General features: G+C 35.7%; 1 protein-coding gene across 2 annotated transcripts in view; it reads right to left on the minus strand.

Annotated features, from left to right (window-relative positions):
• The window catches only part of Gel (Gelsolin), a 176,572-nt gene that overhangs the window by 23,162 nt on the left and 131,691 nt on the right, over nucleotides 1-21,719 (minus strand). For both annotated transcript variants that reach the window (XM_075291812.1, XM_075291813.1), the window contains 2 exons: nucleotides 16,639-16,713; nucleotides 9,603-9,795 (listed from right to left, as the gene is read on the minus strand). In XM_075291812.1, coding sequence (XP_075147927.1) covers nucleotides 9,603-9,795; nucleotides 16,639-16,713 — 268 coding nt within the window. The remainder of the gene's footprint in view (nucleotides 1-9,602; nucleotides 9,796-16,638; nucleotides 16,714-21,719) is intronic.

Below are 21,719 nucleotides of genomic sequence, written 5' to 3' on the forward strand. Positions count from 1 at the left end.
TTTGAATATCCTCTATCACCTTCATGAGGCATACAAGAAATAGCCAACGATTGTATAGGTTTACCAATAATGTGCACTGTTAGAAAAATATGTTTTTCATATGTTCCGATATAAACAAAATGTGTGTTCGGGCACAATTTTTAAACACAATATATTTAAGTGCAAACATGTAATGTTCCTAAACTAACACAAAATGTTTGGGACACATATGTTAATATGTTAGAATATATTATGTTTGGGCATGAATGTTTCATAAAAATAATATGTGTGAATGTAAAAATATATAAATTTACAAATTTCGAGTAAACATATATATGTTGTGATACTTTATTCAGAAGCGACAGAGAGAGAGAGTTAGTATAGAGAAAGAAATAGAGATGGATACCGGGAGGGTTGAATAAAAAGATATCAACATAACACAGCGAGAGAATGAAATGAGAGCAATTTCTGTGAAACCGCTTGTATGTTGTTTCGGAAAACTGTTTCATGATAAGGCCAAACATTTAATATGCTTAAGTCTAAATATTATTTAATTTGAATATTAGAATGAGTAAAAAGAATAGACATTCGGAACCAAGAGAATAGACATCTGAAAAAAAACAGCATATTTGTATTACAGAAAAAGATGAGAAGAACTCAAAAATTTCGTGGAAGTGAAAATTATGTGAGGGATGAGCACAATCTTCTTTGGGGAATTCTTCCAATCATATACTATTTTTGGACTCAAAATGCTTCCAAATATATAATATCCTCACATAAAACAAACATATTAATGTTTTGGCAGTATCCAATAATATATGTGCTTCCTGCAAAATATGTTTGGAACATATGTTAGAGAAGCGATTTTTTTTGAGGGTGTGTCTACAATGCTCAATTTGTTTCTGTTTGTAATTCGTTTAGAGCCGTTAAAACAGATTCACGAAAAATTTCATGTTTTCGCTCCATTGAGGATTTTTTCGGCACACCTCTTTATGGTCCTTAAATACCTCCAGATTTCCAATTTCAGGCAAATTGGATAAAAACTATGGATTCAAGAAGCCCAATAAGTAAAATCGGGAGGTCGGTCTATATGGGGGCTATACCATAAAATGGACCGATAATCACAACTTTCGGCACACCTCTTTACGGTTCTAAAATACCTCTAGATCTCCAATTTCAGACAAATTGGATAAAAACTACGGTTTCTAGAAGTCCAAGAAGTAAAATCGGGAGATCGGTCTATATGGGGGCTATATCAAAACATGGAGCAATACTCACCATTTTCGGCACACATCTTTATGGTCCTAAAATACTTCTAGATTTCAAATTTCAGGCAAATTGGATAAAACCTACGGTTTTTATAAGCCCAAGACCCCAAATCGGAAGGTCGGTTTATATGGGGACTATATCAAAAACTGGACCAATATAGCCCATGTTCGAACATGACCTGCCTGCAGGCAAAAGACGAGGTTATACATAGTTTCAGCACGATAGCTTCATTAGAGTAGCGTGATTACAACAGACAGACAGACATGGTTATATCGTCTTAGAATTTCTCCCTGATCAAGGATATATATACTTTATATAGTCGGAAATCGATATTTCGATGTGTTGCAAATGGAATGACAAACTTATTATACCCCCATCACCATTCTATGGTGCTGGGTATAATAATAAATTTTCTGTTTATGTATTAAATTTTATTCTAGATGTCTTTTTTTGCGATGAAATGCCTATGTTCTGTAGAAAACATCAACACTTTCAACAGCAAAAATTCTTTTCATGTCTACTGACATATATTTTTCTCGCTAACGGGTATACGTGCCAATATAAGTGCCACCCCACGGCGATTTGTTGGCTATGGTAAAGACTTTGAACAAAACAAGTAAGGAAAGTCTAAAGTCGGGCGGGGCCGACTATATTATACCCTGCACCACTTTGTAGATCTAAATTTTCGATACCATATCGCATCCGTCAAATGTGTTGGGTGCTATATATAAAGGTTTGTCCCAAATATATACATGTAAATATCACTCGATCTGGACAGAATTTGATAGACTTCTACAAAATCTATAGACTCAAATTTTAAGTCGGCTAATGCACTAAGGTGGAACACAATGTTAGTAAAAAAATATGGGAAACATTTAAATCTGAAGCAATTTTAAGGAAACTTCACAAAAGTTTATTTATGATTTATCGCTCGATATACATCTATTAGAAGTTTAGGAAAATTAGAGTAATTTTTACAACCTTTCGACTAAGCAGTGGCGATTTTACAAGGAAAATGTTGGTATTTTGACCATTTTTGTCGAAATCAGAAAAACATATATATGGGAGCTATATCTAAATCTGAACCGATTTCAACCAAATTTGGCACGCATAGCTACAATGCTAAATCTACTCCCTGTGCAAAATTTCAACCAAATTGGCCCAAAACTCTGGCTTTTAGGACCATATTAGTCCATATCGGGCGAAAGATATATATGGGAGCTATATCTAAATCTGAACCGATTTCAATCAAATTTTGCACACTTGACTACACTACTAATTGTACTCCTAGTGCAAAATTTCAACCAAATTCGGCCAAAAATCTGGCTTCCGGAGCCATATAAGTCCATATCGGGCGAAAGATATATATGGGAGCTATATCTAAATCTGAACCGATTTCAATCAAATTTTGTACACTTGACTATACGACTAAGTGTTATGTTTGTACAAAATTTCAAGCAAATCGGTATAAAACTCTGGCTGCTGGGTCCATATTAGTGCATATCGGGCGAAAGATATATATGGGAGCTATATCTAAATCTGAACCGATTTCTTCCAAAATCAATACGGTTCTATTCTGACCAAAATTAGGAACATGTGCCAAATTTGAAGGCGATCGGACTTAAATTGCGACCTAGACTTTGATCACAAAAATGTGTTCACAGACAGACGGACGGACGGGCGGACGGGCGGACGGGCGGACGGGCGGACGGACGGACAGACGGACATGGTTATATCGACTCAGGGACCCACCCTGAGCATTATTGCCAAAGACACCATGTGTCTATCTCGTCTCCTTCTGGGTGTAACTTATAATACCCTGTTCCACAGTGTGGCGATGTGGGTACAACTCTCTTCAGGCTGTTTATGTTGTTTACATATCGGAAGCAGAGAATTTAAGAGAGAGTTTTGCAATTGATGATGGTTGAATAGATTGGAATGTTGAATATGTGCATTGACAGATTATTTGTTCTATTCATATGCAATTTGGTGTCTAGCATAGCAGACATATAATGGACTTTTTCATTGTTTTAAAAATCTCAAAAATTAGATTACAATTTAGTTCAGTTTTCGCACGAAGTAGTTAATTTTTTCCTTAAAACAGTTTACGTGAACAGTTTTTGTGAAACTTATCTGCTTGTTACAAACATTTCATTTGGTCCAAAATAATTTCTTGTTTAAAAATATAAAGTTTCCTTGTCAAACTTTAACTTCAAAGTTAATGCTGCATAATCCATATGTTCTATCCAACACCACGAATATAAAATGAAAAGCCAAAAACTACACTTGGTAATAATTCTGTAAGTCAAGTTTTTCTACCACCGCCCCATCACAAAATTCTATTCAACTTTTCTTAATAAGCCATTAGAAGAAACTTTAAGAATACCAACCATTAGCCGCCACAACCAAAAAACACCTCTTCACTAAAACTTTGGCAACATTGTTCGATGACCGTGGTAGCTAATAGTTTGGCTAGGTAGATAGCCTCCATAACAATAAGCGAAAAAGGCAGCAGTAAACATCCTCCTTTCATACATAGTAGAGTGGAGATGGCTTTAAAGTAGAAGAAAGTCAAAAATATTTTTTTTAAATTTTTACCACGATGTGCAATATTAACACTACAGCATTCAACATAAGCACAATATTAGATGGCAAAGAGGTACATAAGGGCCTAACCGGCAAATTTGGAATTGGGGAACAAAGTGACTGAGAATAGATCTTTATCAAAAAATTCTGATCTCATTAAAAGCCTATAATTATTATTGTTTTTGTTCAAAATTAGGAAAGAAAAAGTTTTCAATAATACGATTTATTTTTATACCCTCCACAATAGGGTGGGGGGTATATTAACTTTGTCATTCCGTTTGTAACACATCGAAATATTGATCTAAGACCCCATAAAGTATATATGTTCTAGGACGTGGTGAAATTCTGAGTCGATCTGAGCATGTCCGTCCGTCCGTCCGTCTGTTGAAATGACGCTAACTTCCGAACGAAATAAGCTATCGACTTGAAACTTAGCACAAGTAGTTGTTATTGATGTAGGTTGGATGGTATTGCAAATGGGCCATATCGGTCCACTTTTACGTATAGCCCCCATATAAACGGACCCCCAAATTTGGCTTGCGAGGCCTCTAAGAGAAGCAAATTTCATCCGATCCGGCTGAAATTTGGTACATAGTGTAAGTATATGGTCTCTAACAACCATGCATAAATTGGTTTACATCGATCCATAATTATATATAGCCCCCATATAAACCGATCCCCCGATTTGGCTTGCGGAGCCTCTAAGAGAAGCAAATTTCATCCGATCCGGCTGAAGTTTGGTACATGATGTTAGTATATGGTCTCTAACAACTATGCAAAAATTGGTCCACATCGGTCCATAATTATATATAGCCCCCATATAAATCGATCCCCAGATTTGGCTTGCAGAGCTTCTACGTGAAACAAATTTCATCCGATCCGGCTGAAATTTGGTACATGATTTTAGTATATGGTCTCTAATGACCATGCAAAAATTGGTCTATATCGCTCCATAATTATATATAGCCCCCATATAAACCGATCACCAGATTTGACCTCCGGAGCCTCTTGGAAGACCAAAATTCATCTGATTCAGTTGAAATTTGGTACGTGATGTTAATATATGTCCTCAAACACCCATGCAAAAATTGGTCGATATCGGTCTATAATTATATATAGGCCCCATATAAACCGATCCCCAGATTTGACCTCCGGAGCACTTTGGAAAAGCAAAATTCTTCCCATACGTTTGAAATTTGGTACGTGATGTTAGTATATGGTATCCAACAACCATGCATGAATTGGTTCATATCAGTCCATAATTATATATAGTCCCCATATAAACCGATCCCCAGATTTGACCTCCGGTGCCTTTTGGAGAAGCAAAATTCATCCGATATGGTTGAAATTTGGTACGTGGTGTAGTATATGATATTTAACAACCATGCCAAAAGTGGTCCATATCAGTCCATAATCATATATAGCCCCCATATAAACCGATCCCGAGATTTGGTTTTGGTGCCTCTTGGAGGAGCAAATTTCATCCGAGTCAGTTGAAATTTGGTACATTGTGCTAGTATATGGCCGTTAACAACCATGCCTAACTACGTCCATATCGGTCTATAGTTATATATAGCCTTCAGATAAATCGATCCCCAATCACACAAAAATTGGTCCATATCAAATTCATAATTGTATATAGCCTCCATATAAGCGACCCCCATATTTCAAGTCTGGCTACCTACGTACCGTGCAAAAGTCCATATCGATTCGTAATTATTTGTAGGCTTATCTATACATACCTTTTTTGTCTAATATATACCACGTATGTACTAACTCACAATTTAGAAAACGATTTAAGATACCACAACCCAAGTAATTCGATTGTGGATGACAGTCTTCCGTAGAAGTTTCTACGCAATCCATGGTGGAGGGTACATAAGATGCGGCCTGGCCGAACTTACGGCCATATATACTTGTTTTTTGGTAATTTTTAATATTAGAAGTTCAAGTGTCTTTGAAGCAATGTAGCCTCCTCTCAATACAATCGGTTTAAATGGTACAGTTTCCGAAGTTAAATATGAAATAAGTAATGTTCGATTTTAGATACGATTCGAGACCAAAAATTGCTAGATTTATATAGTGGACGATTATTGACCACAACGTACCATTGCAATCAATCTATAGACCCTTAATCGCTTCTGTAACATAAGTATACTCCCAAACACATTCTGCTTCAAGCACATATATTTTCAGGATTTGTCCAAATAAAATATTGTTTGTACTGTTCAAACATATTATGTTTCACCTTAGGCCTCATTTTCTAAACACTTATATGCTTATAGGAAATTTCAAAAAGTTTGTCAGAGGTGGATTATTGCACCTCAGTAATGCTGGTGACATTTCTGAGTGAAACCACTTCTCTAAGTGGTTTCACTGCAATGTGAGACGCCGTTGGGACTCGGCTATAAAAATGAGGTCACTTGTCATTGAGCTTAACTGGAATCGGGCAACACTCATAAGAGAAGAAGAGAAGTTTTCCATTGTAGTATCACAATGGACTGAATAGTCTGATACATCGGGCTGCCATCTAACCTAACTTAACCTAACCTATCGCCATCTCATATTTTTATACCCACTACACCGAAAAAAAGTAAACTGTTTTATAGGAAGAAGAGACTAACTCTTACGAAAATTGAACTAACTGTTGCTACACATTTTGAGATTTCCCCAAAGCGTTGTTAACTCCAGGAAATTTTAATGCCTTGTTGTACTTTTTAACTACAGTTCACGAAATTACATCCTCTAATAGAAGAAAATATTAACTAAAAGTTAAGAAGAAAATCATTGGCGCCAAATCATGACCATTTTACCCATACAGTAGTTCATTCTTACTTTTTTTGGGGAATCGTACGAAAATTTTCATTTGCTTTAGTTCATATTGAACTTATGTGTACGGTCGTCGAACTTTATACTCACGTTTAGTTCATAAAATATTTGAGACATATTTAAAATAATGAAAATTTCATTGGGCTGTGGAAAATTTCGCAAAAAGTAATAAAATTTAACTATTAACAAATAATTTTTTACAATAAAAATAAATTAAATTTAGCGTTAGTTTAACTAAGGAAATTTTTTTCTGTGTACCATAGAATGGTGAAGGGGGTATAATAAGTTTGTCATTCCGTTTGTAACACATCTGGCTGTCTGTCTGTCTGTTGTAATCACGCTACAGTCTTCAATAATGAAGCAATCGTGCTTAAATTTTGGACAAACTCGTCATTTGTCTGCAGGCAGGTCGATCATTTTCTAATCCGGACGAACAATACATTCTTCAAGATGTTAATTTGATGGAATTAAACATATCTAAGTGTAAATTAAAGCCGTCCTTATTCCCTCATTACATTTCCCTCAACCACCAATCAAGTGGTTAATTGACTTAATATCTTTCCTAAAATCGAACCGAATGAGATTGCCTCGTTCGGTTGATATCCTCCTGGATGTGGCATGGTTTGGGTGGTTTACCCTTGTGCACTGGGTACAGTGTTGCCTCACCGATAGCATTTTGGACTCATATTGCAGATGCTGCTCTGTTGTTTTAGAGTGACATGCAGTGGCAATCCGCAACGCAATATTTTGCACACGTTGAAGATTTCTCCATTTAGTATTGGTAATATTGGGAGTCCAAACGGGGGCCACATAATCGATAAGGGGACGACCAATAGACTCGTAGGTCTTTTGTATCGTCTCTCTACCTTTCCCCCAAGTGCTACCAGTCAATGCCTTCAAGATCTTGTTTCTACTCCCAATGTTTTTGACAACCTTTCCGCATGTTTTCCAAAGAGGAACAGGCTATCAAAGGTCACACCAAGAATCTTGCGGTTCTTGCATGTGGAGATACACTGGCCACGTATGTAGATATCGAGTTCCACACGCAAAGAAAAAAAAAACGTTTGGAAAACGTGTACCGAAAACGTTTTTCTTTTGTTAGAGTTTTTTGAATTGCTTCGAAAAATTTAAACTTTTATCATTAAAAAAATTCGTTTGTTACAAAGTTTTTATTTTTTCAATAAAAAAAGTTATTTTTGAAACAACAACACAGTCCATTTCGTTTATGTCAAACACTGTTCTTTTCTGACTTTAGGTCTTTAATAAGACACATTTTACAGTTCAAAATTTAATATACTACAATGTAATGTTGAACATTTTTTCGGAATCTTCCGAACATATCTGGAATATATGTAAAAAAAAAAACTTTGGTCGAATCAGGGATCGAACCCACGACCCTTGGCATGCAAGTCGGACGTAGCAACCACTGCTCCACGGTGCCAAACGAAATGTTTGTTTCTGTTAAATAAACTTTGTTTATTCAGTTCGTGGGCGCCGCAAGCTATGCTATATAAATATAACTTATATGGATATTTATCTATTGGTGACCATAACAGGTACATAGCTCAGTGGTTAGTGTGTTGGCTTACAAAGTGCATGGTCCGCGGTTCGATTCTCCGTCCAGGCGAAAGGTAAAAAAATTTTAAAAATGTATAAAATCGTATAATTTCTTCTACATTGTTGGTATTACAGGAAATGGTGTTAAGAACTAAAAAACCTCGTGGGTGTGAGAAAGATGTGAGGGCAAATGCAATTAGCAAGAAAACAATGTTTTTTTGAGTTAGCCTTTATGAAATTGTTTTTACATCCTGGAAAAGAATAAACATTTATCACAAAAAGTATATACTTTTCTTCCAAATACACTTCCTTACAGCGAAAAGCAAATGAGAAACGAACTTTGTTTGTCTAAAATTTCGTTTGGGAGGAAAGAGTTATTTTTTTGCGTGCAGTTCCCCTTCCTTGGTCCACGATGTGAAAATGGTGGCCGTCAATTTAGAGGCAGAAAGTTTCAGATTCCTGTTTGCAAAGAAGTCCCTATGTGCAGGTAGGTAGACGTTGATCTTCACCTCAAGCTTCTGACTATGCAACAGTCGTCCGCATAGGTAATCAGGTGTACATCTGATGGTGGAAGGGGAGCCCCTGCCACATAAAAGTTAAAAAGGAGGGGGGAGGGCAGTACACCGGCTTGAGGTACGTCTTGTTTATGGTATTCCTCCTAGGCGAAGATCTCTTTCCTCTGAGTTCCACATAGGATTGTCTGCCAGCCGTATAGTTCGCCAACCATCTCTTAAGATTATTAGGGAGAGAGGTTCCCATAAAAACGTTGAGAGGTCAACGTTTTTCGACTCCTGAAGAAGCGGTTGACGAGTACCTCAATCAGAATAGCAAAAGTGCTTTGACAACTGGTTCAAAAGCATGTAAAAGTATATAGATTCTAATTTACATTGATAAACGATAAAGAAATTTTTAATGTTTGATTGTTTTTGTTCTCTAATACCGATATATAAAAAGCCAAACCTCGTATCAAAACATGGACCGTTGTATACCAATTTTTCCATGTCTCTTTACGTATCTAAAACACCTGCAGATTTCAAATTCATACCTTCATTATTAAGGCCTTTTTTGAAGTAAAGTTTACCCCACTGGTAAACATTGGCTAGATTTTCTTCACGACTACCATAACAACTTATTATAGCCGTATGGAAGATAAAAGACCACAGGTGCATCCAATACCGGCAGGAGCTACTGGTCACATACAACTAAGAAAACTTTCGACACACACACACACATCAAAGCTAGTCCAGGAATAACTATAGCACATAGCACATTCTTTTGCGTAATTCATGGCAAGATGAACTGGGACTACCACAGAGAGATATAGGCCACACCACCAAAAACAATACAACACAGAGTTTTATTTATGGCTAGGCGTATCTTACCGTTTTTAAAGTAGCTCAAAAACAATTGCGATTCATGATCCTGAACTTCACGATGTTGCACAGGTCCACCATTAAGTAGGTCATCAAGTTGTACGGTTAAAATTGCAGCAGCACCAGCTTCATCTGTGGATGTTTCAGAGCCTAACCAAAAGTGTACATCCCACGAGAGTTTTTTGTCTTTGCCTTCGATAGTCTGAAAATAAGAGAAAAAAAATTAAATAAAAATAAAATAAAACTTCGATCAAATTGCACAGGAATAATTGCTAGCAAATATGGGTGTGTACAATGGGAGGATGCGATAATGGAGAATATTAATGGGAGACTATTCTTATTTTGAATGGATACGCACATCTAAAATGAACAATGCCAATTTTTTGAGTAATTATTGTCCTTCAAAATTTATTAAGGAATCGGAAACCCTCTGCACAAAATCCAGAGTATCCAATAGTAGTTCCCAATGGTTAACTAAAAGTCCATAAAGGACAATGAGACCTTACTAATAACCTAACTACGTAGTATCTAACTGTATCTAAATAAAATCAGAATATAAAATAAATAAAAACATGTAAGGGAAACCTAAAGTCGGGCGAGACCCACTATGTTATACCTTGCACTATTCTATAGTGCAGGAAGCAAATGATTGCCTGTTTTTTTCGGAAAAACTGGCAACATTCGCACCTTAAGAACAACGCAGAAAAGTCAATTCTGAGTTCTATACAACCATTTGTTCGCCAGTTGTCTTCCAAGAAATCAGAAAAACCAATTCGCCGAAGACGGATCTTCACAACGAAAATGCGAGCTCTCAAAACATCGATTTGATGGGTCATCCGCACTATAGTCCTGACTTGATACCGAATGACTTCCTTTTAGTCCCGTACGTAAAAACCAAAATAAGAGATCAACGTTTTTCGATACATGAAGAAGCGGTTGATGCGTTCAGAATGCATATATTGGAAATACCTCAATCTGAGTGGAAAAAGTGTATAGATCTTAATAGGGAATATTTTGAAAAACAATAAAGCGATTTTCGATAATTAATATTTGTCTTTGTTCTCTAATCTTGAAATATAAAAGGCAACCCTCGTAATACCTTGTTCCACGGAGTGGTAAAAGGTATAAATAGCTGGTTTCTTGAGCTATGCTCTTCTTTACTCTCGAATACAAAGATTTTAAGTTTGAACACAGATATCTGAATGAAATTTGACTCACAATCATACACGAGGGAAAATGTTTACTCACGAAAGCCATATCTTACTCCGAGCGTGAGTGAGTACTCACTCAGAGAAGGAATATTATCACCCAAAACATGTTTCAAGAGTAACATGTTATTTTTGAAGGTTAACATGGACAATTTTTGTAGCAGAAATGTTGTTTTCTCGGCAAACACATATATGATTGCCGAAACCAGATATATACATCTTCAGAAAATAACATTGTTGCGAAAATCAATGTTCACCGTCCAAAAAAAACATTTTGCTCTTGAAACATGTTTGGGTGATCATATTCCTTCTCTGAGTGAGTACTCACTCGCGCTCGGAGGAACATATGGCGGATTAACACATTTTTACTCATTACTCTTACACTCACGCACGATTCTTTAAATATCACGACAAATTTTGGCGCTATCGAGTATGAGTAAAAATACACATTTTATAAGCCAAACAAACTTTTTTATCCCAACAAGAAAATTCCAAACGATAAAATTTCGTGCCCAGCTGACTTTCTAAAATGCCTTAGGCACAAAAGTCCAAAGGAATTGAGATCCAGAGATTTTGGTGGCCATTGTGTGATGGAAATGAAGTGATGAACCTCTTGGTGTGACGTTCATCGTCTGCGGCTGAATTGTTTGTCTGGAAATTTTACATTGAGTTTCAAGCAATTTTTCTATACCCTCAAGAAGTGAAGTCGGTCTATATGGAGGCATTACCAAATGGACCGATAAAAACTTAATCCGATACACGTTTTTGTGAGCCTAAAATACCAGAATATTTACAATTTCAGGCAAATCGGATAAAAACTACGGTTTCTAGAAACCCAAGGAGTTAAATCGAGAGATCGTTCTTATGGGGGCTCTACTGAAATATGGAGCGATACTCACCGTTTTCGGCACACCTCTTTATGACCCGAAAATACCTCTTGATTTCCAACTTCAAGCAAATTGGATAAAAACTTCGGATTCTAGAAGCCCAAGAAGTAAAATCGGGATATCGGTCTATATGGGGGCTATACGAAAAAATGGACAGATACTAACCATTTGAGGCACACTTATTTGTGGTCATAAAATACCTCTAGATTTCAAATTTCAGGCAAATTGGATAAAAACTACAATTTCTATAGGCCGAAGACCCAAAATCGGGAGGTCGGTTTATATGGGGACTATATCAAAACCTGGACCGATATAGCCCATCTTCGAACTTGACCTGTCTGCAGACAAAAGACGATTGCTTCGTTATTGAAGACTGTAGCGTGATTACAACAGACAGACAGACAGACGGACATCGTTATATCGTCTTAGAATTTCTCCCTGATCAAGAATTCGAGGTAAACATTTATAGAGTATAGATTTCAAATCACAGGGGAGGCCTTATTTCATCGGATTTTCTTGAAAGCTTGGACATTCTTTTTAAGATTCCTCTAAAACTGAACAAAAATTCATAATGTGGTGTAGTCTCCACACTGAAAAAAATCATGCCCGGTTCCAAAGATTTTGTCTTTACATTAAAAATGTTGGTATTGATTCCGAGCCAAAGAAGCGGTGAATACAAGTAAGGATACTTTTAAGACACAATTCTCTTTTAAATTTGGGTTTTGTTTACTTGCTTCTAGGAAGCAAATTTTAATTTTTCGCTCTTTTAGCTTTTTTTCTTCATATGCTATCAAGGTCCTTTAAAAACGAATTCTGAATTATTAAAGTCAAGTTGACCTTAGCCCAAACATTTTTTTCTTTCATATTATGATACCCATTTTTAAGTAAAATCACTTAATTATAAGGACAACACGACTTCATTGAAAAGTTTATCGACTTTTGGACAGAGAAAAAAACTTTATATTAGAGAAATGCATCTTCTATGCTAAACAAAATTTGCATTCGTATTTTAAAGACATGAAATTTTTGATATTTTTTCAGTGCACGTAAAAACCCCAAATTTATTTTCGGGAAGTATATCGGTTGAACCGATCTACTTGGAGAGGCTATACTGCTGGAATTCTATGTTATTTCCAAAAAAACCCTTTACGACGAAGAGTTTTCAAAAGAAATTTTTATACACTGAAAAAAAAACATGCCCGGTTCCAAAGATTTTGTCTTTACCCTAATGATTTTGGTATTGATACCGAGCCAAAGAAACGGAGAATTCAAGTAAGGATACTTTTAAGACGCAATTCTCTTTTAATTTTTAGGTTCTGCGTACTTGATTCTAGGATGCAAATTTTAATTTTTCCTTGTTTCAAGTTGTTTTATTCATATGCTATCAAAGTCTTTTACAAAAGTGTTAACGACAACATAAATTTTCAAATTCAGACTCGACTTCCAGTAGAAATTATGCTACTCATATTTTTCAAGTGAAAACTATCTTTAAAATAAAGAGTTGATAAACATCCTATTCAATGTCCTATTTTTGAACACTTTTTTGCTTTGTAGTCAAGACGTAAAAAGCCAATAAATTTAAAGACAATTTTATTAATTTTAAAGAATTTTTCTGAATTATTAAAGTCAAGTTGACCTTAGTGCAAAAACATTTACTTTCATGTTACAATACCCATTTTTAGGTGGAATCACTTAATTATAAGGACAAAACGACTTCATTGAAAAGTTTATCGACTTTTGGAAAAGGAAAAAAACTTTATAACAGAGAAGTACGTCTCCTATGCAAAGCAAAATACGCAAACGTATTTTGAGGACGTGAAATCTTTGGCCTCACGACAATAATTTTTTCAGTGTTTTTGATTGATGGTGGTGAGTATTAATGATTCGGCCCGGCCGTATATACTTTGTTTTAATATGTGTTGCATGCGTTCTACCTATATGTTCAGTTCACGAGCAAGTTTTCTACCACTCACAAAAAAAAATCTGATTCAATCACGAAATTAATTAATCACAGAAATGATAGTATCAATTAAAAAATTATTTGATTCAATTAAAATATCACTTAATACTATTAATTTTTGTGACTGATTTTTATTTCAATTAAAAAATTTGTTGAATCAATTAAATTTTTAATTGAATATTTTTTAAAACTCAATTAAAATTTTAATTGGAAAAATTTTGGTGAAATTTTTTTTCTGTGCTGCGGCAAAAATTTCGATCAATTTTGGTATTCACTTTTCGGATAATTTCTCGTGTTGCTAACATTTTTTTGTTCACGTTTTATTATCATCTTACGAGGGCAGTTCGGAAACTTCTTAGTCTAGCACAAAAAGCGAGGTATAAACAGAAAAAAGTTAGGTGTTTTGGAAACTTCCATCTGTGTTATGAATACATGTTAAATTTTGTTTCGATCTGGCAACTCCTTCATATAGAAACAGGTGTTCAAAAAAGACGCATCCGCAATTTTTTTACAATGGAAAAATTAGAAATGCGTGCTGTCATTAAATATTTACATAAAAAGGTTTATCGGGGCAAGAAATTCATAATGATATGGTGAATGTGTTACGTGAAAGCGCTCCTTCATATGCAACAGTAAAAAATTGAGTTGCTGAATTTAAAAGTGGACGTCCAAAAACAGCAACAACAACAGAAATTGTAGCCAAAGTGCATGATATGGTATTAAATGATCGACGAATAAAAGTGCATGAAATTGCTAATATCATGGGCATCTCAAATGATCGATTCCATTTAATTTTGCATGAAGAACTACAGATGAAAAAGCTTTCTGCAAGATGGGTGCCGCATTTGTTAACAGTCGATCAAAAACGCATAAGAATGAACATTTCTCAAGTTTGCTTGGATCGTTTTAAGCGAAATAAAATGGATTTTCGGCCTCGTTTCATAACTGTTGATGAGACATGGATCCACCGCTATACTCCAGAGACAAAAAAACAATCGAAACAATGGATCGAAGCTGGAGGAAGTGCCCCAAAGAAGGCAAAAATAATTCAATCGGCTGGTAAGGTTATGGCAACGGTTTTTTGGGACTTCAAAAGTATTTTACTGATTAATTGTACAATGCAAACAATGGATCGAAGCAGGAGGAAGTGCCTCAAAGAAGGTAAAAACAATTCAATTAAATGTACAAATTCGAGAAAAACGTCCTGGCTTACAACACAAAAAAAATAATTTTCATCAAGACAACGCACCAGCTTTCTTTTGCCCACCTTTGTTGTATCTCCCTAATACCGAAGTGGTCTTGTTTCTTTATATCCAAATATGAATTTTTGTGTGGTGTTTGTTAACACTAGTTTACACTGAAAATGTACATTTGATGACTTTTCTTGTGTATTTTGATCTGCTGAATTTGAAAATGAAGGTTAAACAATTTTTTATGAAATCGTTTTTGAGATATCCCGTTATTTTTAGTTACTATCTTGTTTTACAACTTCATGAAAATCTGATAAAAACTACTGCCCTTGGAGTAAAATCGTCAGATCGGTCTATACGTGGGCTATACCAACACATGGGCTGATTCACCTCATATCCGTTACATCTATTTGTGATCTTAAAATAATTCTAGATTTTAAATTTAGGCAAATCGGATAGAAAGTACGTTTTCTAGAAGCCCAAAAAATAAAATCGGAAGATCGCTATATATAGGGGCTATACCAACACATGAATCTATAACCATAATTTTCTTCACACCTATTTGTGGTCCTAAAATATCTCTAGATTTCCAATTTCAGGGAAATCGGATAGAAACTATGGTTCCTACAAGCTCAAGAAGTAAAATTAGGAGATCGGTATATATGGGGGCTATACCAAAACATGTACCGATACACACCATTTTTAGCACACCTACTTTTGGTCCTAATATACCTTTAGATTTCAATTTTCAGCCAAATCGGATAGAAAATACAGTTTCTAGAAGCCCAAGAAGTAAAATCGGGAGATCGATCTATATGGGGGGCTATACCAAAACGTCATCAATCAATCCCATTTTATCATTAAATAGTCCTGACATACTTATAAAGCCGTGACCGAAGTTTCACGATGATACCTTTACTGAAAGTATTTTTGGCACCGACCACTGTGCACCGACTAAGAGTGTTTTAACAATGGCTAAAATCAACGAATTAAGGTACGAGTTGCTTGACCACCCACCTTATTCCCCTGATTTAGCTCCCAGCAAATTCCTTGCTGGCAAGCGTTTTACCTCAAATGAAGATGCAATTACAGTTGTAAACCACTATTTTGAAGACCTTGAGGAAAACTATTTTAATCAAGCGATAGAATTGCTAGAAAAGCGTTGGACTAAGTGTATTGAAGTTTCAGGAGATTATATTTTAAAATAAAAATATTTTTGGAAAACTAACTATTCTCTTTCATTGTTTCCGAACCGCCCTCGTATAACGACTTTCTTAATTTATGACATTTCTACAGCAAATTTTCTTGTAACATAACAAAATTGTAAGTTTGTATTTTTTAGATTCAAAAAGCTTACCGGTTTATAATAAAACACACATAGCGATTTTCGTTTTTTTTTTTTTAATATTTCCACTAAGTTAACATTTTAACACATCGACCTAACGAAAAATCCCTTGAAAGGACATAAGTTTTTATGATCCACTTGTTTTAGGACGAACAATAATGTTCTTCAAATACATATCTCTGTGTGGGAAAAAAGTTTCCACCAACTTTTCTTGTGTTACATTTGTTCTCACTTTTACCACCGCCAAAATACCACAAAAATTTGCCACAAAAGAAGAAAATAACAAAAGTTCAGAAGGACAAAGGTGAGGAAAAATGTGTGTTTATGTTATGATTCACTATTATTTGAAATGGGGCAGATACGAACGCATATTCATGGAAAAGTTTCTTCTAATGGGTTTTTGCATTTTTTTTTTTGTTTTGCTTTTTGGTTACCATACACGAGCATGTACTTACATTTAAGACAATGAAGGAGTCACCAGTGTAGAATTTGCCATAGTTATTCTTAGGATATGGCACAGGTTCGAAATTCTGCAATGAGAAATAGAATAAAAGATTGAATTAGTAAGTAGTTCAAGTTCATTATAGTGAGTGGTAAATTGAAATAATACTTCATAGTTTATTGTTGAATTTTACCTTTAAAAATCTGAAAATTTTAAGATTGAGTTTGTTTGGCATAGGTAACCAAGAGTAACCAAACACCTTAAAGAATACAGTGTAGCTGATATGTATTGCATCATTTGATATCATTTCTAAACCGGCCGTCTGACAGAGTTGTTCCCGTGACAGCTCATTTTATTGTTTACAAGCTTACAAAATCATTTTGATCTATTGCATTCAGAAATTAAGCTTTTCTAAATGGAATTCAAGCGTGATAGTGTGATTGTTTTATACTTAGCAGGAGAACCACAAGTTGCTATCATCAACATTATTAGCATTTAAATGTGAATAAACCTGGGAGTGTTGCATCGCGTCCTAAAATTGGACGAAACGACGGTGAAGGCCAGATTTGATCAAAATCCACACAGCAGTTTTATCTTACTCGTAACCATATCGGATGCAACATATATTCGAAAATGAGCTTGGGCAAATGCAATTGTAGGTCCAACAAGTGCCAGAACTCACCGATGCCAAAAAACTAGAGAAGCAACGGAATAACCAAAGATTTCAAGTCACGACTTTTTGTTAATTAATGGCGATTTCGATTGAGAATTAAGGGGCAACATTCTCGAAATTGATGGCAAAATATGAAGGACACTATCATAGATTTTGGACCCTTTATCCCTCACAATATTATGAAATAACAATAACTTTGGAATGACACTGTCATTTGGGCGAAAATACAATGAGGAAAATAGTAGTGTAACACCAAGGCAACATATTTTTTGTGCATCGAAAACGCCATAAGTTAGGTATAGTGGCAACCCGATATTTCAGGCTCAGTTAGGCTACACTGAAAAACAGCATGCCCTGTTCCAAAGATTTTGTCTTTACTTTAAAAATTCTCTTTTAAATTTGGGTTTTGTGTACTTGCTTCTAGGCAGCAAATTTTAATTTTTCGCTTTTTCAGCTTTTTTTCTCCATATGCTATCAAAGTCCTTTAAAAACGAGTTACCGACAACTCAAGTTGACCTTAGCCCAAAAATTTTTCTTTCATGTTATGATACCAATTTTTAAGTGAAATCACTTAATTATAAGGACAATACGACTTCATTGAAAAGTTTATCGACTTTTGGACAAGGAAAAAACTTTATATTAGAGAAATACGTCTTCTATGCTAAGCAAAATTTGCATTCGTATTTTAAGGACATGAAATCTTTGACCTCACGACAATATATTTTTCAGAGTGTATTCAGTCCATTGTGCTATTACAATGATGAACTTCTCTCTTACCACAGAATGCCACCCGATTCTATGTTTAGCTCCAGGACAAGGGACCTCCCTTTTAAAGGCGAGTCAGGCGTAAACAGGCGTTCTCTAGTGCTTTCTTCTGATCATGAGTATGCGTAAATAAAAAATTGCCACTTGTAAATGCGTGTCTTTAAAAGTGAGTACGAACTTCATTTCGTTACACTCAAAAAAATTTAACTCTCTATTTCACTAAAGCCAATTTAACATTACTTTAGTTCAAGGAATTATTATGTTTGGAGAAAGTATCCTTTACTCTAATAATTTTTTGCGTACGTTAGTTAAATGAACTAAAAAAACGGGAAAAAATTATACACAAATTAAGCATAAAGATTTACTAAATTCGTACTTCTCACAAAATAGTTAATTATTTCTTTAAATTGGTAAGATTTCCTACAAATGCGTCCATCATGAACTTCGTATGTCACTAAAGGCATTCTTGCAATTTTTAACTCCAATTTTTTCCTTCAAACTACAAAATTTTCTTTAAAAAAGTTAATCAACATGGCTGATAAGTCCCCGGTCAGACACATAGATGGCGTCGCTAGTATTAAATGCATATTATTTTTATATAGTACCAACCTTCAAATGATTCGTGTCAAAATTTGACGTCTGTAAGTCAATTAGTTTGTGAGATAGAGCGTCTTTTGTGAAACAACTTTTGTTATTGTGAAAAAAATGGAAAAAGGAACTTCGTGTTTTAATAAAATACTGTTTTCTGAAGGGGAAAAATACGGTGAAAGTAAAAACTTGGCTTGATAATGAGTTTCCGGACTCTGCCCCAGGGAAATCAACAATAATTGATTGGTATGTAAAATTCAAGCGTGGTGAAATGAGCACGGAGGACGGTGAATGCAGTGGACGCCCGAAAGAGGTGGTTACCGACAAAAACATCAAAAAATTCCACAAAATGATTTTGAATGACCGTAAAATGAAGTTGATCGAGATAGCAGAGGCCTCAAAGATATCAAAGGAACGTGTTGGTCATATCATTCATCAATATTTGGATATGCGGAAGCTCTGTGCAAAATGCGTGCCCCGCGAGCTCACATTTGACCATAAACATCAACGTGTTGATGATTCTGAGCGGTGTTTGCAGCTGTTAACTCGTAATACACCCGAGTTTTTCCGTCGATATGTGACAATGGATGAAACATGGCTCCATCACTACACTCCTGAGTCCAATCGACAGTCGGCTGAGTGGACAGCGACCGGTGAACGGTCTCCGAAGCGTGGAAAAACTCAAAAGTCCGCTGGCAAAGTAATGGCCTCTGTTTTTTGGGATGCGCATGGAATAATTTTTATCGATTATCTTGAGAAGGGAAAAACCATCAACAGTGACTATTATATGGCGTTATTGGAGCGTTCGAAGGTCGAAATCGCGGCAAAACGGTCCCATGCTCTTAGAGGCCTCGCAAGCCAAATTTGGGGGTCCGTTTATATGGGGGCTATACGTAAAAGTGGACCGATATGGCCCATTTGCAATACCATCCGACCTACATCATTAACTACTACTTGTGCCAAGTTTCAAGTCGATAGCTTGTTTCGTTCGGAAGTTAGCGTGATTTCAACAGACGGACGGACGGACATGCTCAGATCGACTCAGAATTTCACCACGACCCAGAATATATATACTTTATGGGGTCTTAGAGCAATATTTTGATGTGTTACAAACCGAATGACAAAGTTAATATACCCCCATCCTATGGTGGAGGGTATAAAAAGTGTTGTTCCACCAAGACAACGCACCGTGCCACAAATCATTGAGAACGAAGGCAAAAATTCATGAATTGGGCTTCGAATTGCTTCCCCACCCAACGTATTCTCCAGATCTGCCCCCCAGTGACTCTTTCGTGTTCTCAGACCTCAAAAGGATGCTCATAGGGAAAAAATTTGGCTGCAATGAAGAGGTGATCGCCGAAACTGAGGCCTATTTTGAGGCAAAACCTACCAAAATGGTATCAAAAAATTGGAAGGTCGTTTTAATCGTTGTATCGCTCTTGAAGGGAACTATGTTGAATAATAAAAACGAATTTTGACAGAAAAATGTGTTTTTCTTTGTTAGACTGGGGACTTAGCAGCCAACCTGTTACGTCTAATAAATTTTCTTGATTTTGTCGAAAAATATGTACTTGTTTTTGTCATATTGGCGTGATGCCAGCGTTTGTGATACTGTTTAGTTAAAATTTTCAAAAAATATTCAAAATTTTCTACAATTAATCGAAATTTTTCTTCATGGTGAGTTCACTGTTTTTTCAGTGTAGTGTAAGTCCTACAAAAAATGTGTGAATAAAACTTCTCCGTCGTGATTGTGCGTAAGCGTGAGCAAAACATTACTCATATGCGCACCATGGGCAAGCACCTGCGTCATTTTGGCACTAAAAACAAGGATGATGTTGGTATTTTGGTCATTTTTGCCGAAATAAGAAAAACATATAGATATATAGGAGCTATATCTAAATCTGAACCGATTTCAACAAAATTTGGTATGCATAGCTACAATATTAATTTTACTCCATGTGCAAAATTTAAAGCAATTTAGGACAAAACTCTGGCTTGGCCCATATAAGTGCATATCGGTCGAAAGATATATATGGGAGCTATATCTAAATCTGAACCGATTTCAACCAAATTTGGCACGCTTAGCTAGAATATTAATTCTACTCCCTGTGTAAAATTTTAAAGAAATTGGGGCAAAATTCTGGCTTCTGGGGCCATTTAAGTGCATATCTGGCCAGCTATATCTAAATCTGAACCGATTTCCACCAAATTCGGCACACTTTACTACACTAACAATTGCAATCCTTGTGCAAAATTAAAAGTAAACCAGGCTGAAATTCTGGCTTCTGCGACCATATTAGTATATATCGGGCGAAAGATATATGCATCTAAAACTGAACCGATTTCTGCCAAAATCAATAGAGTTCTATTCTGACCCAAAATACATTCTTGTGCCAAATTGGAAGTCGATTGGACTAAAATTGCGACCTAGACTTTGATTGCAAAAATGTGTCCACGGACAGACGGACATATAGACATGGCTAGATCGACTCGGGGGCCGACCCTGAGCAATATTTCCAAAGAAACCATATGTCCCTCTCGTCTCCTTCTGGGTATTGCAAACATATGCTCTAACTTATAATACCCTGTTCAACAGTGTAGCGCAGGGTATAAATACTAAAGTGTCGATTATCTCAAGACGACGTTTCGCAGGTAATGAACCATAATACCGCCAGTATCGTGCAGCGTGAGATGGCTTTAATCGCTCGTTTGAATTAGTGGCAAAAGTAGCCAATTCGCACACATCTAAACTGATTCTAAAATTTGATATTATTTCCGATTTTTTTAAGAATAAAATTAAAAAAATATAGAACTTTACGTTGGTACATTCCATGTCAGCCAGAATTTTCTCAAATGAACTTTCAGAATTTTTTCAAATGAACTACACTGAAAAAGCAGAGAACCCATCAGGAAGAATTTTTTGGACATGATTAATTTTTTTCACTTGCTAAAGAAAAAATTTTTGTTTGAAGGAAAAAATGGAGTTAAAATTTGCAAGAATGTCTTTAGTGCCATACGAAGTTCAAGATGGGCGCATTTGTAGTAAACTTTACAAATTTAAAGGAATA

Source organism: Haematobia irritans, chromosome 1 (assembly GCF_050003625.1).
Source record: "Haematobia irritans isolate KBUSLIRL chromosome 1, ASM5000362v1, whole genome shotgun sequence".
Lineage (NCBI taxonomy): Eukaryota > Metazoa > Arthropoda > Insecta > Diptera > Muscidae > Haematobia > Haematobia irritans.